Source organism: Megalobrama amblycephala, linkage group LG21, assembly GCF_018812025.1.
Source record: "Megalobrama amblycephala isolate DHTTF-2021 linkage group LG21, ASM1881202v1, whole genome shotgun sequence".
Classification (NCBI taxonomy): domain Eukaryota; kingdom Metazoa; phylum Chordata; class Actinopteri; order Cypriniformes; family Xenocyprididae; genus Megalobrama; species Megalobrama amblycephala.
In genome coordinates this window covers 23,548,482-23,571,490 of record NC_063064.1, presented here as the reverse complement: position 1 = coordinate 23,571,490, position 23,009 = coordinate 23,548,482, and the positions used below count along the sequence as shown (strand labels likewise).

General features: G+C 37.4%; 3 protein-coding genes and 1 long non-coding RNA gene across 6 annotated transcripts in view; 3 read left to right on the top strand and 1 right to left on the bottom strand.

The window, feature by feature from the left end:
* Positions 1 to 295: 295 nt before the first annotated feature.
* Positions 296 to 3,608, bottom strand: pgap4 (post-GPI attachment to proteins GalNAc transferase 4). 3 transcript variants are annotated; one of them, XM_048171925.1, is made up of 2 exons: positions 3,280 to 3,608; positions 296 to 2,793 (listed from the first exon to the last, which is right to left on the bottom strand). In XM_048171925.1, exon 2 carries the CDS (start codon positions 2,616 to 2,618, stop codon positions 1,431 to 1,433), a length of 1,188 nt encoding a protein of 395 aa, XP_048027882.1. In that variant the 5' UTR covers positions 2,619 to 2,793; positions 3,280 to 3,608; the 3' UTR covers positions 296 to 1,430. The 3 variants fall into 3 exon arrangements, with proteins under 3 accessions (XP_048027882.1, XP_048027881.1, XP_048027883.1); XM_048171924.1 differs by having other exon boundaries at positions 3,360 to 3,608; XM_048171926.1 differs by having other exon boundaries at positions 3,174 to 3,290.
* Positions 3,609 to 3,938: 330 nt separating this feature from the next.
* On the top strand, positions 3,939 to 8,084 carry mala.2 (mal, T cell differentiation protein a, tandem duplicate 2). Its single transcript, XM_048173587.1, has 5 exons — positions 3,939 to 3,957; positions 6,257 to 6,382; positions 7,020 to 7,187; positions 7,300 to 7,425; positions 7,751 to 8,084. The coding sequence occupies exons 2-5, from the start codon at positions 6,293 to 6,295 to the stop codon at positions 7,823 to 7,825; spliced, it is 459 nt and encodes a 152-aa protein (XP_048029544.1). The 5' UTR covers positions 3,939 to 3,957; positions 6,257 to 6,292; the 3' UTR covers positions 7,826 to 8,084.
* Positions 8,085 to 16,569: 8,485 nt separating this feature from the next.
* Positions 16,570 to 19,724, top strand: LOC125256377. The gene is made up of 2 exons (XR_007182101.1): positions 16,570 to 16,785; positions 16,921 to 19,724. It is a non-coding gene; the product is annotated as an uncharacterized LOC125256377 (long non-coding RNA).
* A 2,356-nt stretch (positions 19,725 to 22,080) lies between these two features.
* The window catches only part of slc8a1a (solute carrier family 8 member 1a), a 59,678-nt gene continuing 58,749 nt past the window's right edge, over positions 22,081 to 23,009 (top strand). The window contains exon 1 of the mRNA XM_048172324.1: positions 22,081 to 22,526. The gene's annotated coding sequence lies outside the window, so the exon portion shown is untranslated. The remainder of the gene's footprint in view (positions 22,527 to 23,009) is intronic.

Sequence of the window (23,009 nt, the reverse complement as noted above, 5' to 3'; positions counted from 1 at the left end):
AAGAGTATATATTGTTATACTATTTCTTTAAACAGAGTTTGCAATGCTGTGTATTTTGACCGGTCATGTGACTGAATCCAGCGGAAACAGCGGAGAAGAGCCACAGAGTCAGGTTTATAGGGACGTCGACTCGAAGAAAACACCCTGACGACTGTTATGATTAACCCATTGTTCTCTTTTGCTTACCTCAACACAAGAGGAACATTACAGATTCGTATAATTTATTGTTGAACGTTTTTCAGTAAGATATAATAACTTTATAAAATATACAGTGAAAGAGCATGGACCACAAAAAGAAACAACTGTAAAACTTTATTATATTTTACCAAAATCCCATTGAGTGAAAGAACAATACAAATGTATACAATCTCCTTTTTTAAAAAAAACCTGTTTCTTAGGATAATCCATTACTGTTCATGTTGAATATAAAAATAATAATAAAAAAAAAAAATGAATATGATTTGAAATGATGACAATTTTTTAACTTAATTTCAAAGTGTTTGAATGTGCAAATTTGGCTTTAATTTGTAGTTATAGATATAAAATCATTTTCATAACCCTATCACTGTAAAAAAAATGTTGGTTTAACTTAATGTAAGTTGCCTTAAAATTTTTAGTTCATTGAAATGAAAAATTTGAGTTAATACAATGAAGGTGATTGGTTTAATCAACAGAAACTCAAAAGTGTTTTCTGAACCACATTAATTATCTAAGTTGATATGACAAGAAAAACTTGTTTGACTGTAACACTTTACATTTTACCAAAAGTGATCCCTATAAATGCCATTGAGTGAAAGAACAATACAAATGTAAACAATCTCCTTTTAAAAAAATATATTTCTTAGGATAATCCTTTACTGTTTATGTTTAATATAAAGAACAATTTAAATATGATTTGAAATTATGACAATTTTTTCACTTAATTTCAAAGTGTTTAAATGTGCAAATTTGGCTTTAATTTGTAGTTATAGATATAATTTTCATAACCCTATCACTGTAAAAAAAAAAAAAAAGAAAGAAAGAAAAGAAAGAAAGAAAAAAAGAGAATTGTTGGTTTAACTTAAAAATATAAGTTGCCTTAAAATTTTGTAAACTTGAAATTTACATTAATCATCTAAGTTGATATGACAAAAGAAAAAACGTGTTAACAAATAATGAAAATATTTTTAAAGTGTATGAATTCCCTTCTGAAGCTAAAATCCATTTTTATGCATTGTAAACTGACAAATGTTGATTAATAACAGTTTTTCCATACATCAGGCAAAGTGAGCAGAAAACGGTTTCACAACTTCAAAAAAGTTTGACTAACGTCCAGCTGTGATTTCTTAAAAGATATTCATCTTTCAGCCATAAAATGTAAATTACTATTTAAAAACAGTGCCTAAAATGGGCTTTATATTCAACGTCTGTAAGAAAGAAACATTCTGATGTCAAATTAATTTTGGTAGAACAGGGTTTATCCTGATGGAGGAGTAAGCCCCGATATGCTTGATGATATTGGGTTCAACGCTGTGTGCCTTCTCACCTGGCGTCGACCTGGCTATCTTGTACAGCACCGTGTCTTTTGCATTACCCTGAGCACAGACGGCATGGTCCAGGTATTCGGCAACTCGGATGGAGGCATTACCTGGGTACAGCATAGCAGGGGTGCAGCATTCAGTGGCAGGAGACACAGCATACAGCTGGGGTGAGAGCCGTCTGATCTCCAGCAGATAGTGCCTCCCTGCCAGCTCAGCCACTGCCATTATGTAGAGAGTTAGAAAGAGAAGATGAAGAGGTGAGAAGGTAAAAGAAAGAGGTGTACAGTGAGAAAACAAGAGGAGGATTGTAGCCCCAAACAGGCCGAGACCCAGCCATTCAAGAATGCGATACGGCTCCGGGTTCCAGTATCCCTGCAGACGTTCCGGATGGTAGAGCTTTATGTATAAAGTGTTGCGGGCAAATCTCCGTGAGAGTAAGTTTTTAATCAACGGAAAGAAATCGGTCATGGGAAGTGCATCATCCTCTAGGACAACGGTGTTTTTTGGCCTCATCAGGTCCCATCCTTTCCGCAGGCAGTAGACGTAATCTCTTTTCTCCTTCTCGAAGATGTTGCCCACATCTTTGCTATGCCATTTCTCATCTGGAGAACGTCTAACAACCAAAAACTGTTTCTCCAGAAGCAAAGTATCCTCGTTCAAAGCGGGACCACTTTCGACATCACAGAGCATGACCTCAGCGCATGGTTTATCACCACACGCCTTAAGGAGCGATTTGAGCTGGTGTGCCACCTGTAACAGGTAGTGGTAGTCCTTTCCCTCTGATCTCCTGGCTGTCACAATAGTGACCAGGAGATCTGGTTCCTTAGCATCTGTTTCCAACGAGTCCTTCAGGCTTTTCGTAGAGTCAGCACTCTCCCAGAAATGCAGGGCCTCCTGACCTCTCTTGTAGCTTTTTTGTAGTGATGCATCGCTTAGTGAGTCAAGATAGACATTCTTTAAAAAATAATGCGAGTAGAGTACACGATGGCAGAATATAGGCAATATCACTCCAAAGGTTAAAACACACAAAATCAGCCCTTGAGCTACTGGGCTTGACCAACGAAAGTGCTTGCTGGCACAAGTCCCCCATCGAGGCATCTGTGTCTGTTTAAACTGAGGTCACAATTCACTTCTGTGACAGTTCCCTTCAGTGCTGAGGTGACGGATATGTTGCACAAGTGGAGGGATGGGGAGGATCCAGATTTAAGCCAATGTGCAGTAAAAGTCACTTAAATATGAGATTATGAACTTCAGAGATATTTCCAACTTGTATCTGTAGACAATAGAGATATATTGAGTCATACTCTTATTTTTCTTGTAAATAAAACATTAAATGTGATTTTAAAAATGTTTGGGTCATTCCATACATTCAGTTTTGAAAAGAAGATTTTATTAGGTAAATTAAAGTAAACCCTACATAAATATAAAAATATGTATAAATACGTCCAAAATATTATGTACAGTAGCTATATATTGAGAATAAACTTAAAAAAAAATTACAAGCATTTGTTTCGAATATGTGTATATATAATTGAATTTGCATAATAGGACAAAAAACATTCATATACTTGACTTTTTTATATGTTATGAAAAATGTTTATTGATGTCCGTTTTTAATATGAATATAGTATTGCGACGCTTTTCATGAAATACCTTTCTTTCTGTGGAAAAAAAAAGCTAAGTTAGAGGTAAAGGCGGTGTGTGTTGTAGAAAGCACGATAAACAATATGAATCAGTTGATCATAACAAGAAAACAAACCCGGAAGAATCTTGTTCATCAGTTTGTAAATGGCCAATGAAGTAAAACAAAGAGAAAAAAAACTATTTCAGCATTTCTACCTCTCAGAATGTGGATGTTTAGCACCCAGCGACTTGACGACAGCAACCGAAACCAAAAAGCACGTCAAACATCAGTCTGACTCTTGACTACCTACGTACAAACGTGCTACGTGACATATCGATTACGCCGAATCCGTATTACTGTAACACATGGACAAAATGCGCATTCAATTAACGAGGAAGCAATATTAACCGCTTCTTAAGGGGTAGAATATTGAATGCATCCAGGGCACAAGTGATGCCTCATAAAGCTGAAACTTCCACTGATTCAAATCGCATTCAAATTTCAGGACTTTTTTTTTTTTTTTTTTGTAAGTATTTAAAAAAAAAAAATCGTAGCTGGAGCTCCAAACATTACTGTGATTGGTTCATCGTACCCACCGCTGAGTAAAGTAACAGAAACCACACCTTCAAGCGCTGTAATTACCACAGCAGACACTAGATGGTAGTGTGAGGTAAAAGACGGTCTGAAGTGAACCATCCGATGCGTAGGGCAGGGATTTTCAAAAGAAAGATTTTTGATAGATTGAGATTAGTGAAAGTACGCTGACAAAAAAGTGGGAAGAAAGTAAACTGTGCAATATGTAAAGGGGAACAAGTAAGTTTCGTGACTGATTCACCAGTAGCCTAAATATAATCAGACCATCAAATGTAAGTTAGGCCTACAGTCCTGTTTGTCAGTCTGAAAATGTTTTAATTTGTGTAACATCATCGCAGTGGATTTCAACATTATCATCTCAGTAAGTAGGCTACATAAAGAATAGAAATCACCTACTCAGAACTTTTAAAGGGTTAGTTCACCCAAAAATGAAAATTCTGTCATTTATTACTCATCCTCATGTCATTCTACACCCATAAGACCTTTGTTCATCTTCAGAACACAAATTAGGATATTTTTGTTGAAATCCGATAACTCAGTGATGCCTGCATAGCCAGCAATGACATTTCCTCTCTCAAGATCCATAAAGGTACTAAAAAACATATTTAAAGGTGCCATTGAACGTTTTTTTACAAAATGTAATATGAGTCTAAGGTGACCCCTGAATGTGTCTGTTAAGTTTCAGCTCAAAATACCCCATAGATGTTTTTTAATTAATTTTTTTAACGGCCTATTTTGGGGCATAATTAGAAATGCGCCGATTCAAGCTGCGGCCCCTTTAAATGCTCACGCTCCCCGCCCCCGGAGCTTGCGCTTGCCTTAAACAGTGCATAAACAAAGTTTACACAGCTAATATAACCCTCAAAATGGATCTTTACAAAGTGTTCGTCATGCATACTGCATGCATGCATCGGATTATGTGAGTATTGTATTTATTTGGATGTTTACATTTGATTCTGAATGAGTTTGAGGTTTTGCTCTGTGGCTAAAGCTAACATTACACACTGTTGGAGAGATTTATAAAGAATGAAGTTGTGTTAGTGCATTATACAGACTGCAAGTGTTTAAAAATGAAAATAGCGACGGCTCTTGTCTCCGTGAATACAGTAAGAAACGATGGTAACTTTAACCACATTTAACAGTACATTAGCAGCATGCTAACGAAACATTTAGAAAGACAATTCACAAATATCACTTAACATATCATGTTATCATGGATCATGTCAGTTATTATTGCTCCATCTGCCATTTTTCGCTATTGTCCTTGCTTGCTTACCTAGTCTGACGATTCAGCTGTGCACATCCAGACGTTAATACTGGCTGCCCTTGTGTAATGCCTCGATCATGGGCTGGCATATGCAAATATTGGGGGCGTACACCCCGACTGTACGCCCCCAACAGTCGGTGTTATGTTGAGAATCGCCTGTTCTTCGGAGGTCTTTTAAACAAATTAGATTTATATTCCATGTACTGAACTCTTGTTATTTAACTATGCCAATATAAATTCAATTTTTAATTCTAGGGCACCTTTAAATCGGTTCATATGAGTACAGTGGTTCAATATTAATATTATAAAGCGACGAGAATATTTTAAATATGTTTTTAGTACATTAATGGATCTTGATAGAGGAAATGTCATTGCTGGCTATGGAGGCCTCACGGAGCCATCGGATTTCAACAAAAATATCTTAATTTGTGTTCTGAAGATGAACGAAGGTCTTACGGGTGTGAAACGGCATGAGGGTGAATAATTAATGACAGAATTTTCATTTTTGGGTGAACTAACCCTTTAAATTTACAGGTAAAGTTTGAAAGTTATGATGTGAACGTATTACCATACTACAGCATAATAAAACAGCCTACTAAAACCTGGAATTTTCCTGAGAAATTGCAAACAATTAAAATATAATTATCTCATTCGTCACTCAAAAAGTATGAAACTGAATCCTGAGTCACGCTCTGACACACACACTGTTCACCTGTGTTCTGGTGATTAAACACGAGGAAATCTAACCCGCCCATGTAACCAGATAGACTTCTTATTAGAAAGCATGTTTCAAGGACATATTTTTCAATGTTTAATTTTTGCTAATAGTCTTCGACATAGCCTATCACAAGGCAAATGCTGAGATAAAAATCTTTTGCTCAGTTTATTGTTCCCATATTTTGCATTGACATAAATCACCACCATGAATTGATTAACTGGTTGAATTAGAATATACAGTAAGATGTTGTTGTTGTTGTTGTAGGCCTATCATAAAACAATTGAAGAAAGTGGTCATGGTCGTTTTAAAGACAACAACCCACAACACTGTCAAAAATAAATGTGCATTGGTAGCTTTGAGAATCATTTGTAAACAAGTGTTGACTTTGACACACAAATGTCTGGCAAGAAAACAAGCAGGGAGAGCGGAGTGCACAGGGTGGGTCTTCATGGAATGCATCAAGATGAACAGGTCTGTCCAGTGTATTTCAGCCTCTTTAATAAAGCACATCTTCCCCATTTCTGCACATTCAGTTTACCTGTGCTGAGAGGACATTTAGGTGAGCACACATGGCATCCAATACAGGGCAAATGGGTTACCTGCCCAGCGGAGGGGCCATTTTCTGCACCATTCCTGACATCCTCTACCTACCTGAGCTTGTGAGTTAATTTTAATGAATTACCTTTAAGTTATGTTTTCATTAAAGGCACTTTGAAACAAACGGCTGCTGTTATTTATTTTATATAAATTCAAATACTGAAATGTTAAACATTAGCTATATAATTTTTGTTAATTAATCAAGTTATTGATTAGTGGTATAATCAGCAACAATTACTGTAACATTTCAGCCTGGAGAGTCTAGCTTCCTTATTTATTCAAATTTATTTTATTGATCAGTCATTTAAAAAAGAAAACAAATAACAGAAAATGTATATAATTATAAAAAATACTGTTTATCTAAATTTTATACTATTAAGTGATTTGATTCTTTGTTGTAAGTGATCACATACATAAAAAGTAAGCAAATCTGTCATCTTCAAACATTTTAAAATGTCAGGAATATTTTTATTCTACTTTATTTCAGTCATTATTTTCTCTTACATCCAGTTTATAGGTATACAGTTTGATATCCGTTTAATATTTCAGGAAAAGTTTTAAAACAATTCATAATTTGCTTATGTTTACAGGGGAAAGAGAGTTCTAATTTTTCATTTATTGGAATATGTGTTACTATATTTTCATGTACAAAAAAACAACAATCTGGAAGCTCACTCTTTCATTATGTTTATCTCTCAGGTCTTTGGCGGTTTGGTATTGAGTCTGGTAGCATCTACATTAGTCGATCCTCCCAATCCCCAGGCTTATGTGATTTCTGTGGCAATTTTCTGTTTCATCGTGTCATTCCTCTGGTTGATAGTCTTTGCCTGTGGATCTCATCGTAACAAAAGCTCTTGGGCGAGCGCGGTAGGTTCATAATCTCTCTCTTTCCATCTTCTCTTTCTCTCTTTTACTTCCTCTCTCCACATGAAGACATTTTCCTATATTAATATACGTTTTCTTAATTTTCTCTCCACAGGATGTAGCATACCATGCATTTGCAGCACTCCTCTATCTCAGCGCTTCTGTGCTTCTAGCTTGGATTACCATTTTGTATTCTTTGGCAAGTGGCAGTCTTAATTACAAGCTGGATATAGCTGCTGTGGTGAGTCCCTCTATAGACAAAAATGAAGTTCCAAATCTATAAAACATTAAACACTAATATAATAAGAAGATATTGGTGAAATCTGTGGGGGGAAAAAAAACATGACAAAGCATTCAGCAGATGTTCTGAATAATCTTGTATATTTAGATTACTAAACATGTTGCCTCATTCAGGTAACCTAAAATGTGCTTTGTGTGGTAACAAATAACTTATTTAATATGAAATCAACCTGACTACATTAGATTACTCCAAAGCAATTTTTAAAAAGCAACTGTACATGTTTCCTGTTGAAGTGTATAGTGACTATTTGTCTCTTTAATTTCAGGTGTTTTCCTTTCTCACCACTCTACTGTATGTCATCCACGCCATTTTCTCAGCCATCCGATGGAAATCCTTCTAAAACATCTGCACACAACCTGTTTTACTCATATGCTTGTTGAACTGTCTCATTACGCAAAGTTATTACACAAATGTCATATAGTGCATAAGTAATAATTCATGTGATAATGGATTGACTGTCCAGTCTTATTGTGTTGTTCTATAACTATACAGACTATTTTTTTAAAAACACTTTTCACTGGTATTTTTTTGTAAACTAGTCTATGTATAAATTATTGTAATTACTGTATGACTTAACTAATAAAAGAGATTATAAACAATATGTGCAGTATATTTTCTTGGTGTGCCACTGGATATGTGTCCCTAGGGTTTTATTATAAAACAGATAATTGGCCTTTATTTTTAAATATAAGGATAGGAAGGTCTTCTGGAATGAATCACTTGCTTTTACAGCATTCTGCCAGTGTAATATACCATAAAACTAGATTTTTCATTTTCTGAAAAAACAAACTTTAACCTTGTCACCAAGTGACTTTGCAGTTGCTAAGGTTTTTGGAGTGGTCTTTAGCATGATCCCATAGACCTTATGCAACTGAGCAATAAGCACACAGCCATCTTTAGAATTTTTTTCTTTGAACTTCTTTATAGACCTTATGCAGCCCCGCCCTATAGAAGAAAACATATGAAAAAAATATGGTGGTGGAAAAAAAAAATATGAGATGGGAGGAAAAATAATAAGTCAATGCATTTACATTCTCTCACAAACGATTTCTGTTCTCACAAGAAACTTTATGTTTGCTCGCAAGACCTTTGCGGTCACTTTATATTCACCTTTTGAGCTCTTTGCGAGCAAACTCAAATTTTCTCAGAGGAATGCATAAGTGAGAGAGAATGCAAAAGCACTGACAAATAATTTTTCCTCTATCTCATATTTTTTTCCTTTACCATGTCCCTTTTCAGCGCTGCGCTTGTTGTGTCTTCCGGTTTGTATTTTCACAGCATGAAGGTAAGATCTTACAGAATGAACTGCTTGTTTTGAAATCTTTCCAGTCTACTGACATTTGTTATCACTTATTAAACATTAAAAACTTTACTCATCATAAACAATGTTAATGATAACTTTTGTTAACTCAACAATAAGTAAATACACTTAAGCTAATTAGCCTACTCTTTGACAGCGATGCAACGCAAAAATGGAAGTTCAAACACAAAATTCTAAAGATGGCTGAGCGCTTGTTTCTCTGGCGCATAATTCCTATACAGTTCCTACATTCTTAAAAAGTTTCTTTATTGGCATCATGGAAAAAAGTTTCTAAATGTTCGGTATTAGTGTATGCGTGGATGCTTACAGGTCAAAAAGACACAAAAAATGTAGAGATTTTATGCCCATTTTAATGTCCACTGGGTGAACACAAACTGCACAATTTGAGGTATTATTCAATTATGTTTGCCTTAGCAAAGCACCACATATAATGTGGTCATGGATAAGTTATGACAGTAAACAAACCCTGTAACCAGAGTAATGAAGTGTAGATGTAATCGCAGCATTTCAGTAATGTGTAATTGTAGTCTGTGTATTTTGGTGTGTCTTTCTGTTCCTTAAAGCATGTGGTGTGTCTGTTTTTGTCTTTAAACTGACTATCTTGCTTTTCTAGAACTGGTTTAACCTGTTCTTATTGGGTTCGGTATAAGAAGACACAGGGAGTGTGAGTTATACAATTGGGCCCTGTAAGGTGATGTCTGGGAACTGTATCAAAATATTTAATTCATGAGGGCAGGACAGGTGGGGAAAAGACTCCAAGAGTCAAGGTGTATTATACTATGACATGATTACTTCTATATACTGAGATCCCAAAAACCACACTTAAAAATGTATGAATGCCATTGCATTAGATAATAAAATAGCAAAGTGTCATTTAAGATAGAGCACAAGCAAAAACTAAAGTTTTTTTAAGTAATAATAATATTAATAAATTATGTTATATTTCATATTTTTTTAAGTGGCTCAAATGGATAGTCTGAAAATGAAAGTCATTTGAATTTGGAACAACATGAGGGTCAGTTTTCCCTCATGTTGTTCCAAACTCAAATGACTTTCATTTGTCCGTGAAAGGACGTTAGTTAAAAATGATAGTCTAGTCTAGTCTACTCTGACTGTATGAAAGAAAGAAAGAAAGAAAGAAAGAAAGAAAGAAAGAAAGAAAGAAAGAAAGAAAGAAAGAAAAAGAAAAAAGAAAGAAGGTTTGGAGCAACATGGTTCGTATATAATATTAGTATTGAGTTAGTAACTCAAATTATTAACAACTTGATCTTTCATTGTAAATCACATTTTATTATTATTTTATAAAAATATGCTAATTTTTGCCCTGGAAAGTTTTAACCATACTGTAAAAACTAAAGGTGCCTCAAATATCCTGTCAGGTACCTCAAAACACTTTTTTCCAATAATAGGGTTTCTGGTGGAACCATTGACAGTCTTTGCAGTTTTTGAAGGAACTTATGGGATCCTTTAAGCACTTTGTATGAGGTTTTTTAATCCTACCATAAGGCCCCAAAGTGCTTTGGAGGAAATTAGAGGAACTCAGAATCTATGGGTTAGGCCTATTGTAAGATCTGTACAAATTTAAGTGGTTCTTGGAAGATTTCTTTTGTGAAAGCCAGCTGGAGGAACCTGAAAGTTCTCTGATGCCACAATAAGATGTAGGCTACAGCATTGTACATTTACTAGTATTAATAATAATAATAATAATAATGTCATCATTATACTTACTACAGTTAAAGTATACTACAGTAAAGTATACTACAGTTATACATCTATCACATTTATAGAGTAGGCCTAATTCAAAACCTAACAATAGCAATAAAAAAAAAAAGTTTTGCGGTCACGAAACTGCTGCTACTGTATACCTCCATGTCATTGCTTATTGATTCTCGTGCGGAAAAAGCTCTGCTCATAGGATTTGAAATTAATGGCTCATCCTCTTCTTTCGCTCTCCGTTTTAAGGTTTGTAATCTCGCCAAAGAAAAATATACACAGTCGCTATATGTTCAAACAAATACATAAGCGTAATTTATTATGCATTCAATGTTTTATGTTGTTTACCACATGTTTATTGCACAGTATGAAGTATGAATTTGGCCATTTTAGCCGAGATAATGAACATTGTGCTACAAATTTAACTTAATGACTATATTAGTCTTGATGCTTTTTTAGTCATTCAGCATATTGTACAACTGTGTTTTTGTATAAATTGTATTGTTTGACTGTGTACTTATGTAAGAAGACTTATAACACAGCACATGAGTTGTGGACTTACTCTTTTTTTTTTTTTTTTGGGGTCATTTTTGTAGCTCAACAGAAGCCATTTTACTTAAATTGTTGCACTGATTTGAGCTAGACAAGCGTACATAAGAATGGATTAATTCATGAATGATTTACAGTACAGAATCTTTTTCTGCTTGTTTCCTGAGATCTGCGTTTGGGTTCCACATAGGGGTGTAACGATACGCTCAGGTCACGATACGGTACGTATCTCGATACGGAGTTCACGATACGATACGTATCACGATATTTTGAACAAAATGAAACTGAAATTCAAACAAGATTTATTCAAAAAACATGAACAAATTTCAATAATTTTCTTTGTTGTACATACAAGATCACATTTCAAGGTTTAATAAAAACCTTCTGTATTCAAATTAACAGTTGAATAGGGCTGTCTGTCACTGAAAAAAAATGTTAAATTTAACATGAACTTAGAATTATGAATAGGGGCCGTTCACATATCGCGTCTAAAAGCGCGTGGAAGGCGCGGCCGCACCGCTTCTCCTTCTTTCCAAAGCGCTTGCGCTCCCGTGGCGTCGGTCGTTGCTATGCAACCATGAACTGAGCTCTCCAAGAGAATCAGGATGTTTCTGCAAAGGATAAATGATTTCTAGCCCTTGCATTAGTTTTACTAGCTACGAGATATATTGATGGAGATAAGATATAAAAACCACCATGTACAGCTATGATCAGCTGTTCGGCTGAGCTTTTGATGTTTTGTTACGGAAAGGCCATAGCTGATCGGTTGATTCTTGTCACACGACCTGCGGTGCGCTTGCGGCATTCTGAAAAGTTGAGAATTGCATGCGCGTCGCGACCGCGTTGATCTCATTATGAGCGCGCTTGCCGCGCGGCTACATTTGAAAAAAATAACTGACTTGCACGCGGAAAAGACGCAATATGTGAACGGCCCCACAGAACTTCTTAAAGCAAAGCATCGCAAGCATCTTTTGCTTTTCTGTGAGCACAGCTGTTGCTGTGGCACTGCGGTGAAAGAAAGCCACGACTTTTCTCACGCGACCATGCAAGAGACTGACATGAGAAACGTTTAAACCTGCTTGCAAGACTCAATGTGTGCCCGAAACACTTACTGAACTAGAGAGCTGATTGAGACACACCATTTATATGCGGTGACAACCGGCTTCTCTCACTGCCACCTTGCAGAGTAGGTCACGTCGGCAGCTCAACCAATAAGATTAAACTTCCGTCATATAGTATAAGTATCGCCATCACTCTACGATGCATATCGTAACCAAGCGGCAACCTCCCCCTTTCTCTCGTGAAGCCAATACGGAAGTAACTTAAACTGCGATTCATTGACTGGCCGCTAGGGACAGGCTCCAAAAGAGAGCAGAATCTCATAGAGTCCCATGTTAAATTGGCCAAGTTTATAGCAGAAAAAAACATGTTTACAAGTTGGTTCAAATTGTGGTTTTGGTCTATACTGCTATTTTTGCCCTTCATGACAACTCTGAGGGGGGTGAATTTTTTTATAACTTATCCGTTTGAATTATATTAAGCCTTAAAGTTCTGCATAATTAAGGGCGTGGTCACTTGCTGTCTGTGAGCCGTCATGTTACCTCAGATGCCGCTGAATTTGGCATCTCAGCCGTTTTTGTGCTTTTTTTCTCGATTATTTTGTACAATTATAAAATATGGCTTGCTGCATAATATTCGAGACTGATGTGTGTCTGTGTAGATGTGCATGCATGCGGAAGAAACAGAACACAAGTTGTTGGATCGTGGCATTGTCTGAAAGTTTTGGTTGTGAGATTTACTACAATGACAATACCAGGAGGATATACAACTCTGACAGCACTGCTTGGATATTATAACTAAAACTGCTGCACTATTTTGAAAAATATATACTTTGGACACGGCTCATTTGTTTGTTAGATACGATCGTATACAGTTTTACAACACAAACGCTGCTCAGATTGCATCCTTTTTTGAAGAATGATGACAGAGAGCAGATCATTCAGAAGAAATGTGAAATGTTTTTTTGCAATGGACACTCATATTTTACCCAAGTGCCACAGATTGGATTCATCTCGCGATCTCTATTTCATTATAAAGGTATGAAGTCCCATTTGATTTTCCATGTTGTTATTTGCACACCCAACACTACTGGTGTTGGAGCATCTATATCTTAAAGAAACGCCGTAGATTGACAGTAAAATTTTAGAACGTTCTGATGATAAAACTTATCTTCATTAATATTTTAGATAGTATCTATAGCTCCTTTGCTTGCTAACATGGTCACGTCGAGCTAGGCGGGCGTGGTTTCAGCAACCAGTCATATCAGCTCAAACCACCTCCCCGTCTCTTTGCCCATTTTCAGTTATCCGGGAGTGACGTGCGGTGACGCGCAGCTAAGATGGCCGCGGCCTCATTTACGCTTCAAAACTGCTGTTCAGAACTCTATGGGTGACGTCACGGACGCTACGTCCATATTTTTTTACAGTCTATGATCGTAACATGTTTGCATCGCGAAATATCGTACTACGATAAATCGTTACACCCCTAGTTCCACAGACAGAAAGACAAACAGGTTTGAAATGTCACAAGGATGAGGAAATGGTTTTTATTTTCACAACTAACATATCATTTTACTAACATTACTAACAGTATATTTTGTACTTTGCAGGGATCTTGGCATAGTATGCTGAAACAAGTTTTAACAGGAATAAAAACTTGCTGAAAATCAAGTGCCAGGACCATTTACCAAGAAAGAGGAAAAAAGAAGCCTGGCAAAAAACCAAAACTGCTGCACCCTTTTACATTTATGTTGCAACGGAGTAAAGGTGCGGTGACATTTGTGAAATTTCAGTGAAATTCTGTGGGTCTGTTTTCCATTGAAGCAACGTAATGAAGCACAGCTCACACAGAAGTCACTTTCAAGCAGCTTTCCGTTGGTCAATGCGGCGAGTTTGAGTGACCCATACAGAATTTTTTTGACCTCACACAAAATTCCTTATTGTATGGATTCTTTTTGAAATTACGGAAATTCACCTGTGAAAATTTGCAGAACAACAGTAAATGTGACTGCACCTTAAAGGGATAGTTCACCCAAAAATGAAAATTTGATGTTTATCTGCTTACCCCCAGAGCATCCAAGATGTAGGTGTCTTTGTTTCTTCAGTAGAACACAAATGATGATTTTTAACTGCAACCGCTGCCGTCTGTCAGTCAAATAATGCTAGTGGATGGGAACTTCTACTATAAGAGTAAATAAAACTTGCATAGACAAGTCCAAATTAAACCCTGCAGCTCGTGACGACACATTGATGTCCTAAGACAAGAAACGATCGGTTTGTGCGAGAAACCGAACAGTATTTATATCATTTTTTACCTCTAATACACCACTATGTCCAACGGCATTCATCACTCGATTCGTTTGGTCTGATCGCGCTCTGACAACGACAGTGATGTCTCGCTCTCATTGAAGTATATGCGCGAGACATCACTGCCGCTGTCAGAGCGCGATCAGACCAAACTAATCGAGTGATGAATGCCGTTGGACATAGTGGTAAGAAATAGGTAATTTAGAGGTAAAAAATGATATAAATACTGTTCGGTTTCGTGTCTTAAGACATCAATGTGTCGTCACGAGCCGCAGGGTTTAATTTGGATTTGTCTGTCGTGTTTTATTTACTCTTATAGTCCAAGTTCCCGCTGACTTGCATTATACCACTGACAGACGGCAACGGTTGGAGTTAAAAATCAGCATTTGTGTTCTACTGAAGAAACAAAGACACCTACATCTTGGATGCTCTGGGGGTAAGCAGATAAACATCAAGTTTTCATTTTTGGGTGAACTATCCCTTTAACTCAGTGTTCTCTCATCACTTTCAGCTCTTATGCAATGGTGATGTTGATGCCATCATTGCACAAGAGCATATCTCACTGGGAAAGTAAATGAACAAAGAAAAAAATAGCTTTGGAAGGCGTGAGTGTCCCTGTAATATCATGGATACTTCAGAGCCTGATTCTCAGTCACCCAGCCCTTGACGTTTTGAAACTGTGGTTAAAAATAGTTGATCTAGTGGAGCTTCAACTAGGATAAGACTCAAGATGTGTCCCCAGCTTTAATCAGACATGTGGACATTTTCTGGCTGGTACATTAGTACACAGTAAAATCCCCAGAGTTAAATCAACTCTGCTCAGAGTACATATGGTCCCTCTCTAAATAGTGTTAAAGTAACACTGAAGCAGAGTTAAAGTTAATAAGATAACTAAGCAATTAATAAGGCTGTGACTGAAGTCAGTTGTAGTTCTTGTGTTTCTCTTTTCTTCAGTGATTCTGCTTGTTAACAGCAGGTGTTCATCACTAATGCACAATCATCACTTAATTAATTGCTCAATTATCTCATGAACTTTAACTCTGCTTTAGTGTTATTTTAACACTATTTAGAGAGGGACCATATGTACTCTGTGCAGAGTTGATTCAACTCTGGAGATTTTGCTGTGTAGAATGTGGGAATATTTTTAATCAGAGGAACACTGTCTGTTGCATTTTACATCAACACTAACAGGAAAGAATGCAATGCTGGATGTCAAAAACCACATTCATGTTTTCCTCAGAAATTTTTTTTTAGTGTGTTCATACGAAAGAAATCGAGAGGTAACAAACTGTCTCTGACTCACCTCAGTATTGGTTGGCAAGAAACTCATGTGTTTTTCAGCCTTAGGGGCCCTTCTATCTCTACAAGAGTCATTCCGGTTTTATTAAAAAACACAATCTAGCGGCAGTACAGGACTTTTTAATTATATCTTTTGGAAGAAGACTTTAGATGTAAATAAAATGCTGATTATGGATGGGGTTTGTGTTGTTGTTTGTTGGTAAAAGTGATTATTATGACCTTCAGGTCATTATATTGTATGTGGTCTGACCTGAGGATGAAAACATCCCATTTTTTAATGAAAAAAATTACATTTCTGTTCTATGTTCTGTTCAAACAAAGCATCTAATTCTGATATAACATGTCTGTTTGTGTTTCATGGACTCCAAGTCCATTTTGTACAGTATACTGGATACTTAAAGGCTCTGAAACCAAACCACTGTATATTGAAATGCCCACCAAGGCTGCATTATTTGATCAAAATTACAGTAAAAACAGTAATATTGTGAAACATTAGTACAAACTGAAAAACTGTTTTCTGTTGTAATATATTTTAAAATGCCATTTATTGAAGAGATGGTTTAGTAATTTTCTTAAAGTGTATTTTTATTAAACATGAGTCTACAATGTAAAACTCAAAAGGACCTCAGAGTGCACTGTGTCTCCCTCTACAGCTCTGAGCACCAAATGCAATGATGAGTGGTAAGGACTAAGGAGATACTTTTGATGTTGAGATATGTAAGTGTAGGAGAGTTCATGTGTAAATGGAGGAGTGTTCATGCCAGAAAGATTAAAATGTTCACCTTTCCTCTGCTTTAAGAGCAGGAAGAGGATTGGCTAATAATAGTGAAAGATAACCCAACGAAAGTGCAAACAAGTTTAAAGAGATTGAATCAATTTTGAGCGAGATTATTAAATGATCAGCTGGCATCTCGGCTTTGTTGCTTGAAACAATTAAGTCTATTCTTTTGACACCTGGAAGTCCTGAATTTCTTCAGAGACTAAGATTGACTTCTGCCACCACAAGCCAGCACTGGTGAAGAACTGAAATCTTCTATGCTCGTCTTGTGAGAAGTAAGAGGGACATAAAAGAGATTATCACAAATAAGTGACCCATTACCTAACATTAGACCAGCCACCATTTAGAAATATTACAATACTTCTTGTCTATTTTCCTTCTGTTTTTAACCAATCTTTTCCTTTTTGAAGCTCTAGGCCCCTCTTTCATCTCGGAGACAAAAGAAAAAATGGCGCCATATTTGCCACAGATCTGGCTCATATGTAACAGGATTTTATCTACACTTCAATACAAGTTTCAGGATGGAAGTTCACTTATGTAACACAAACGTCATATAAGGACACTTTTACTGGAACAGAAGACGTTCGGATGAGAGATACAAAAAAATGGAGCACGTGTTTGCGACAATCACTGCCGTCCTATATTCCAGTAATGATCGTGTCTGCCGCTGACTACAGGAAGGATAATACTTAACAAACTTCAAAGTTATTTAATGACTCATAAGAGGATGATTCATTTCTGCTGTTTCCAGCAAACTTGAAGAAAGATCCCATATCAACATTTTTAAGGGTGCTGACAGCTGAGTTAATCTCAGATTAGGGTCTATGGTTGCTGGTGTCATAAATCATATGACTTTGCAAGCTAGTCACTTCATATGTTCTTATACTTGAGAATGTGTAGGATATGGCATAGCAGGACTGGGCATCATGAATCATCATGATATGCAGAAAAAAAAGCACTGGGTAACTTCAGGCAGTTTGAAATGGACCTCGGACTGGGCTACTCTACTGGAAAACAGTCATATATCTCACATGACTACAGATCTAAAGAAAAATCACGTCAAACAAAAACACAAATGACAAGGAGAATGTGTCATCTGCTGGCAGTGCATAATCTGATTATGTGGTAAAAGATGTTTGAGGAGAATAAAGACTATACTTACAACAAGGATGAACTTATCATAGCTCATTTTACATCCTACAAACAAACAGAAGACATCTTGTAACTTACAAGTCATCTTCTCGTTTTTTGTAGTATGTAATATGAGCGTTGGTAAGTTCTTCCTGGCACATACAGCTCTGTCACGTTTTGTGTTTTTCTATTCATGTTTGAGTCTTGTAATTAGATTTCATTGTGTTCAGCTCTTGTTTGCCTATGTTCCCATTACTTTGACCCAGTGTGTTTCATTGATTGATCCATTTCACCTGCTGTCTCCTTGTTAGTTCTCATGTGTTTGATCGTGTTACCTGTGTCCAGTGCTGCCAATTTAGCAATTTGCGGCTAGATTTAGCGACTTCCCTGCCCCCTTTTGAGGCTTTTTTCAGAAGCCTAGTGACAAATCTAGCAATTTCTTGGACAAACCTTATCTAGATTCTGTGACTCGCCCACTGATCAACATTTATATTAATATAGATCAGTGGACTCGCCAGTATGACATCATCTAGCGACATTTAGCAACCAGTTTTAGCTACTTTCATCTAAAAGCAATTGGCAACACTGCCTGTGTCTGCAACTAACGGTGACAGAAGAACTGACCAAGAACCATGGATCTAGCAGCAGTAAGAATCCTCCTCCTCTCGCAGGGGAACCAGTCCCTCGAGAGACACACACACAGGCCGTTATAGTTTTGCAACATCTTGTCCATTATGATGACGTCAGCCTGTGTGTGTTTTTCTAGGCAGGCCTCAACATAGAGACCAGAGCGCGTGGTCTGGGTACTCCTCTGCAATGGTTCCCCTTTTACCATCAGCGAGAGCGAGAAGGAAACCAGCATGTCTGCCAAGTCTGAGTCTCTTCACGTCCTGCCTGACAAGCCAGAACCTGTTCACATCATGGCCGCTATTCCAGAGTCATGTCCCATCATGGCCGCCATGCCTGAGCCTGTTTTTGTGAGAGGATTTCCTGAGCCTGTTTCTGTGAGAATTTCCTAAGCCTCTTTCCATGAGAGAATTTCCTAAATCCATTCCCGTGAAAGAAGTTTCCAAGCGCGTTCCTGTGAATGAAATCCCAGAGCCTGTTCCTGCCCTTGAGTCGGTAAATGAAGCGCTGACCATTATGGCCACAGCTGTGTTGTGTGTGGGGGCTACACACACATGGGCTCCAGCCCCTGACTATCATCCCATGAAGGCTCCAGCCCCTGATTATCGTCCCATGAAGGCTTTTGTCCCAGAGAGGTCTCCAGTCCCCATCCTGAGTCCAGAGAGGGCTCCATTCCCAGTCCAGAGAGGACTTAAGTCCCTTGTCCAGTGTCCAGAGATGGCTCAAGCCCAAAAGCCCATTCCAGAGTCTGCTCCAACACAAGAGCCCGCTCCAGTTCACAACCTCCCAAGAAAATCTTGAGGGGGTGCTATATGTCCTCGGCCGTAGAGGCCAAGCCAAGCCCCTGGGTCAAGGCCACGGAGGCCGATCCTTCCAGGACCCCTGAACTGCCAGCTCCGCCCGGGCCCCCTGAACTGCCGGCTCCGTTCTGGCCCCCTGAGCTGCCTGCACTGCCATGGCCATCTGAATTGCTGGTGCCACCATGGTCCCCTGTACTGCCGATGCCGCTGTGGTGGCCCCTTGTCAGCCTCCAGGTCACACACCCTCCCACCCGTTGATGTATTACGGCGAGAGGACACACCTTTCGGGAGGGCGGGGTACTGTCACATTTTGTGTTTTTCTATTCAAGTTTGAGTCTTGTAATTAGTTTTCATTGTGTTCAGTTCATGTTTGCCTGTATTCACGTTACTTTGACCCAGTTTCCCCAGTGTTGATCGATCCGTTTTACCTGCTGTCTCATTAGTTATCATGTTTGATTCTGTTATCCCTGCGTCTTGTTAATCATCCCATTAGTTCCTCTGTTTGCTGTCTTTTTAAGCCATGTGTTTCAGTCTGTTTTTGGTCAGTTCTCCATTGCATTATGTTGGTTGATCTGTTCCTGAGCCAAGTTCCTGTTCACTGTTTCTGTAATTGTAAAGATTTTGAGTTTGTTTAATAAAGGACTGTTGCACTTAGATCCGGTTTCCTCCTCTGCTGCAAGCAATGGTGACAGCTCAATTGTAATGCGTTTCATTGAACACGTAGTCTTTGTTGATATAGGGACAAGGCACTGGTGTTTTGGGTCAATATAAAAATATGTCTCAAATTTGACAGGTGTCTAAAACCCGCTTGTCCCCTTCACACCTATTATATTTACATTTATTTATTTATTTTAATCAGCCATCATTAGCGAAAGACTGGTGTTATAAAACATGTATTTATACCAAAAAAACTAAAAAACATGTATTTTATACAAAATTTAATACAAATCTGATTCAAATAAGGTCAATGTTCAGAGTAAATGGTTTAATGTTTTTCCAAAATGTCAAATAAAAGTTAATTACTAAAGTTGCAAAGAATTGCATTTTTTTTTTAAACATGTCATTAGTATTACAAGTCATGTTGTCCTTAAAGTCAAAATGCAAATAAATACTAATAAATAAAATAATAATAAATACAAATACGAAAAATGCATTGAATTCAAAGAATTAGCAAGTCGTGATAAAATTGTCAACACAGTACTTGCCTAGTGCACTTTATCACTTGATTGTGATAAAGAGCAAGAATAGAATTAAAGGTGCCCAAGAACGTTCTTTCACAAGATGTAATATAAGTCTAAGGTGTCTCCTGAATGTGTCTGTGAAGTTTCAGCTCAAAATACCCCATAGATTTTTTTTTTAATTAATTGTTTTAACTGCCTATTTTGGGGCATCATTAACAATGCACTGATTTACACTCGGCGCCGCCTCCTTAAATCGCGTGCTCCCTGCCACACCAGCTGTCGACTATATTACAGCGCATTTACAAAGTTCACACAGCTAATATAACCCTCAAATGGATCTTTACAAGATGTTCGTCATGCATGCTGCATGCATGCTTCGAATTATGTGAGTAAAGTATTTATTTGGATGTTAAAGTTTTATTCTGAGTGAATTTGAGGCTGTCCTCCGTGGCTAACGGCTAATGCTACACTGTTGGAGAGATTTATAAAGAATGAAGTTGTGTTTATGCATTATACAGACTGCAAGTGTTTAAAAAATGAAAATAGCGACGGCTCTCTTGTCTCCGTGAATACAGTAAGAAACGATGGTAACTTTAACCTCATTTAACAGTACATTAGCAACATGCTAACGAAACTTTTAGAAAGACAATTTACAAATATCAGTAAAAATATCATGCTATCATGGATTATGTCAGTTATTATTGCTCCATCTGCCATTTTTCGCTGTTGTTCTTGCTTACCTAGTCTGATGATTCGGCTGTGTGCAGCTCCAGACGTTAACTGGCTGCCCTTGTCTAATGCCTTTTATAATGTTGGGAACATCATGGGCTGGCATTATGCAAATATTGGGGCGTACACCCCGACTGTTATGTAACAGTCTGTGTTATGTTGAGATTCGCCTGTTCTTCGGAGGTCTTTTAAACAAATGAGATTTATATAAGAAGGAGGAAACAATGGGGTTTGAGACTCACTGTATGTCTTTTCCATGTACTGAACTCTTGTTATTTAACTATGCCAAGGTAAATTCAATTTTTGAATCAAGGGCACCTTTAAAGACACTGACAAAATCCCTTAACAAATTCAAAACAATAAAGTATGAAGTCGAATAGATGCTTTTCCTGTATTTGTCGCATACAGAAATGTAGCTATTGCTCTGTTGATGTTTATATGATGTTGCATTTTAGCCAAACACGGTCATGATTCATGTGCTTGCAAGTCCATGTGCTTTTTATTTGCCCTTCTCATGGAGCCCAGTTAGACAGAATGTCAAAACGCAACACGTCTAAAGTGGCCAAAAGTGTTATATCACTTTGCCCTCATATAACTAAACTCATGCATCAGTATGCTGAATGTAAATGCACTGATTTGGAGGCAGGATGTATATACTGATACCAAATGTAGCGATGGTAATGACTTTTGCAGGAAGCCCAGCTCTGTCTCATATCATAGCATATTTGCTTCTCGCCTCTAATATGTGAGCTTAATCTGGTCTAGGATGTAAGCAGTGTTATTATAGTTAACGAACTAAAACCACACACACACACAAAAACTTTAATTACTTATAGTTGACAAGGCAACATTTCTCATTTTTATTTAGTTTAACTTGAACCAAACTGAAATAAAAATCAATAAAAACTCGACATTTTAAAAACAAAACTAAAAATTACAAAAAAAATTACTAAAACTAAAATGAAAAAAAAAAAAATATATATATATATATATATATAAAAACTAATCAAAAATATTAATAAAAAACTAAAATAGTATCTCAATGATACTAAAATGACACTGGATGTAAGCCAGCTTCTCTAAACCTTTCAGGATGTCTATGGGATCAGAACATGTCACGACTGGGGCCCTGGGAACTGTGGAAAATCACCAGGAGTGCTTTTTACGTCCTCGGCTGCCTTCCTTGCAAACACACACACACTCGCTCACAGACACATACAGTATGCCCACACGCACAGGAGGAGAAGAAAGCTACCTGCCAGCGGAGCCCCTTTATCTTGCACGTGTCTGTTAACGACAAGAAGCTGGCAGATAGGAGAGCTTCACAGACAGGGTAACAAGTGACAGGCTCCGAGCACAGCCTTGTATGGAAGTGGCTGAGGGAGAGGAGAACGATAAGCAACAACCTAACTATGCTGTCCATGTTTAGAGGCGCTCACTGGGCCCACCAGGCCAGAAACAATGCCTGTTTCTGTTAAATTTAGACAGGTTATCGGCCACCGCTCCTCTCCCTAGACAGTCTCTCACAACACCACAGGGAATACAGAGGTAAGTCCATATAGGATTTATTGCTTCAGTGATCTCTTAGTAGGCAGAGTTGCATTAAAAGCCATTATTTTATTGGATGAATGACTTATTAGATGGCTTAACGACTGTTAAGGTGACATCATTTGCATTAATTAATAGCTTTCTCTATTTTGGCATCAGTCGCAGTGGGATCATAATGGTTTTTGATTGTTGCTGTGTGAAATGTGCTAAACAAGCAAATTTCTGACTGCTAATGCTATGTCATTAAGTAAACAACTGTTTTAACAACAAAAAAGGAAACACGCATTTTCTTAAGCTATTAATATTATTTTATTGTAGAAAGAAATAATTATTTGAAAAAAAAAATTAAGCAACATAAATTTTCACTTATTACTTGGAAGCAGAGTTCAATTTAATGGTCGCCAAGTGCTAAATGAGAGTAAAATCTGGCTTTTTGTAAATAAAATGTTACTTGCCAGCTGGCTGATAACTTTATTTAGAACT